A 3,201-nucleotide genomic window follows, 5' to 3' on the forward strand; every position below is an offset into this window, starting at 1 on the left:
GCCCCCCCTGCGGCGGTCCCAGCCCGCGGGCCCGGGGGGTTCGCCGGGCGCCCACATCCGTCCGCAGCCGCCGCTCCGCTGCCCTTCCCCGCCTCCGGCCCGCAGGTCGCCTAGGTGGGGAGGGACCTGGGCCGCCAGGAGGCGGCGTCTGCGCGTCCTGAGGTCAGGGAGGCCGCCCCCGGCCCGCCCTCGCCTCCAGCTGCCTGGGAGAGGACTTCAGCGGGAGGTGGGCGCAAGGGCGACAAGGTACAGAGGGCTCTGCGGGCTTTGAAATCATTCTAGAGTCACATTTTGAGAACCGTGCTGCCATTAGAAACTCGGAAATAAAGACCGTTTACCCTCGTTTCCTACTGGATGTCGTGCCTGGAAAACAAAAGGCCTGCTCTTGTAATCTTCTGGTAGCTCTGTTAGGCTGTGAGTTAGGAACCGAGCAGCTCACCCTCTGCAAAGCACCTCTCTGTAGCTTCCAGTGTACTCCCGAAGCTGTGCGCGCTCACACCACTGCTTCTAAGAGTATTTCCTCGGCCTCAGGGGAGGCCTCTTACACCTGAGCTGTCACCTCCACTTGCTTGGTTGCTCCATCCGGGAGGAGACTCTCATTTGCCCACGGCGGACCCTCACTCGTGGAATCTCGTGGTGCGGTTTCACACACTTCCTCAGGGTCGGTTCTCTCACGCACAGCGTGCCCTCTCCAGCTCCTGCCCCACTCCACGCTTCACGACTAGGTTCCTTTTCACGACTGAGTGCATCCCGCACACGGCCCAGCACCATTTGTTTGTCCAGTTGTACACTGTGACATCGGGGTGTGTCCCACCCCTGCCTTGATGAAGAATGCTGCGAGAGCATTTCTGAGCACGCTGTTACACTTGGACATCTACTTGAGCTTGGGGTTGGTGGAGGGCAGGTAGTCACTTCGCCTAACTCTCTGGAGAACTGCCTGCGGGCTTCCAGAGTGGTAGCTAGCACCTCTAATGCCTGCCTATTGGGCCTAGGTCTCTCCACAGTTCTGCCAACAGTGGCCTCTGGCTACCTGCAACCCGCGTTTCCTTCAGAGTTGGTGTCCACTATCTTTTCAGGGGCTGAGTGTCGTCCCAGGAAGCATCTGTTTCGAGCCCATGACTGTGTTGGAGCTGGGTGATCGTTTTCCTATTGAGACGTGAGTTACCCTTTTGCACCCACCCTTCCAGATATGCCCTCCCCTTCTCAGATGCACAGTCTGTGCAGGCTGGTCTCCACTCTCGGTTACCCTTTCATTTCCTGGCAACAAAAAGCATTTTCTATACCAGCAAAGCCCAGATTGCCTATTTATTCTTTTGTGCCTTATGCTTCTTGTGTCATATCCAGGACCACAGTTTACACCTCTGTGTTCTCCTGAGAGTTTTGAGTTTTAGTGCTTCACTTCCTTCACCCACTGAATTAACTCTTGGACCTCCTGTGAGCCAGTGGCCTGACTCCATTCTTTAGTGCATGAATTGTCACCAGCTCTGGAATGGCTTGTAGGAAAGAGGATGCTCTCCCTTGCCAAAATTCTCAATTCCACCCCATTGGTATGCATGTTTATATTCTAATGCCATGCTGTTTTGATCACTGTAACTTTGTAGTAAGTTTTGAAGTCAGGCAGTGCAAGCCTTTCAACTATTTTCTTTCTTTATAGGATTGCATTGGCTGGTCTGTGGCCTTTACATTGACAACAAGAATTTTAGGATAAGCTTATGAATTTCTGCAAAATAAAAGACATCTGGGGTTTTGATGAGGCATGAATGTACTGACTTTGTAGATCAGTTGGAAATAGTGCTACCTGAAGGCCCAGTCTTCAGGACCACGAACATGTGAGAGGTTTTCTGGGTCTTCTTCAATGGTGTATTGTAGTGTTTGCCCTGCAAGACTTGCATTCGTGCTCAGTTGATTTCTATGTGTCTCCTTCTTGGTGCAGTTGTATGTGGAATTGTTTTCTAATTTCAGAATGTCCACTGCTTACATATAGAAGTCTGCAGTTGCTTACTAATCCCTACTAACTACTGTGTGCCTCCTTGGTTAGTTCTAGTAGCCTTTATCTTCCATTTATTTGCTTTTCTATCCATAGCCCAGTTCACCTTACGAAGACAGATGGTCTTCCCTTTTCCTTTCTTATCTGGGTGCCTTTTATTTCTTTTTCCTCTTACTGTGGCTATGACATCCAAGTCAGAGTTGAGGAGAGGCTGCAAGGGGACACCCAAAGTTTGCTTCTGACCAGAGGGATGGCACCCCGTCTTTCTGAAGGGAGTAGGATGTTTGTGCATTGGGGTAGGAGGGCTCATAGCCCTGGCAACACGGATGGAGCCAGGGTCCAGCCTCTCTCCATGCGCCACCTTTGTCTTCTGTGGCAGGCCAGGGGTGCTCTGGTTGGGGCCACAAATGCTGTCTTTTCTGTGTGGTTGGTGAGCTGTGGTGTTCTTGTGGATGTCTTATTTGTTGTGTCTTTATGTGGAGTGTGGGTGTTCAGCAGAGCGAGCCTGCTGGGCTGCGCTTCAGAGGGGCCTCAGGGCCTCTGGTACTTTGTAATACTGCATAAGCTTGGAGTCAGCATCAGTCTTCAGAGAGGCCTGCTGTGGCTGGCAGGGCCGTGTCCACTCCACGGTGTGTCTAGGAGGAGTTAAAGCTGTGCTACCTCGGATTTTCCAAAGCACCAATGTGCAATGCCCTTTGTTTAGAATAGCTTTCTTTAATGATACTAAATGTGATTTTATAACTTTCTGGGTAGAGGTCTAAATATGTCCCTTTGTCCTTCAGGGTTTTTTCTTCTAATAATGTCACTGTTACCTTTTTAAAATTCAGGTTACTTTTGATGATGATGTATGGAAATACTCACCCTAATAGCTTTGCTAATCGTGTTTGTTTAAATAATTTATCTATAGGTTGTTTTGGACTCTTCCTATACACTCATGTCATCGATGGCTGGTGCTGGCTTTCATCCTTTCATGTCACACACTTGGGCTTGTCTTTCCTGCTTTATGTTGACAGCTAGTGCCTTGGGTGTGACGTGAGGGGGACACCACCTAGCAGCACGAGCCACTGGCAGAGCTAGTGGGGGTTTGTCCACGCCTCCCTGCTAATGCTGGTACATATTTTATAGTCAATTTTTAAAAGGTTATGGAAATTTTATTTATTAAATACATAAGTAAATTTTACTTATTTATTAAATTCTATTCCTGTCGTGGGCAC

At 49.7% G+C, this 3,201-nt stretch overlaps 1 protein-coding gene across 1 annotated transcript in view; it reads right to left on the reverse strand.

Moving 5' to 3' along the window:
- The window catches only part of Dact2 (dishevelled binding antagonist of beta catenin 2), a 9,094-nt gene extending 9,037 nt beyond the window's left edge, over positions 1-57 (reverse strand). Inside the window, exon 1 of the mRNA XM_023711967.1 lies at positions 2-57. Within this exon, the coding sequence (XP_023567735.1) occupies positions 2-57 (56 nt within the window). The remainder of the gene's footprint in view (position 1) is intronic.
- Positions 58-3,201: the final 3,144 nt, after the last annotated feature.

Source organism: Octodon degus, unplaced genomic scaffold, assembly GCF_000260255.1.
Source record: "Octodon degus isolate 3935 unplaced genomic scaffold, OctDeg1.0 scaffold00022, whole genome shotgun sequence".
In the NCBI taxonomy this organism is placed as follows: Eukaryota; Metazoa; Chordata; class Mammalia; order Rodentia; family Octodontidae; genus Octodon; species Octodon degus.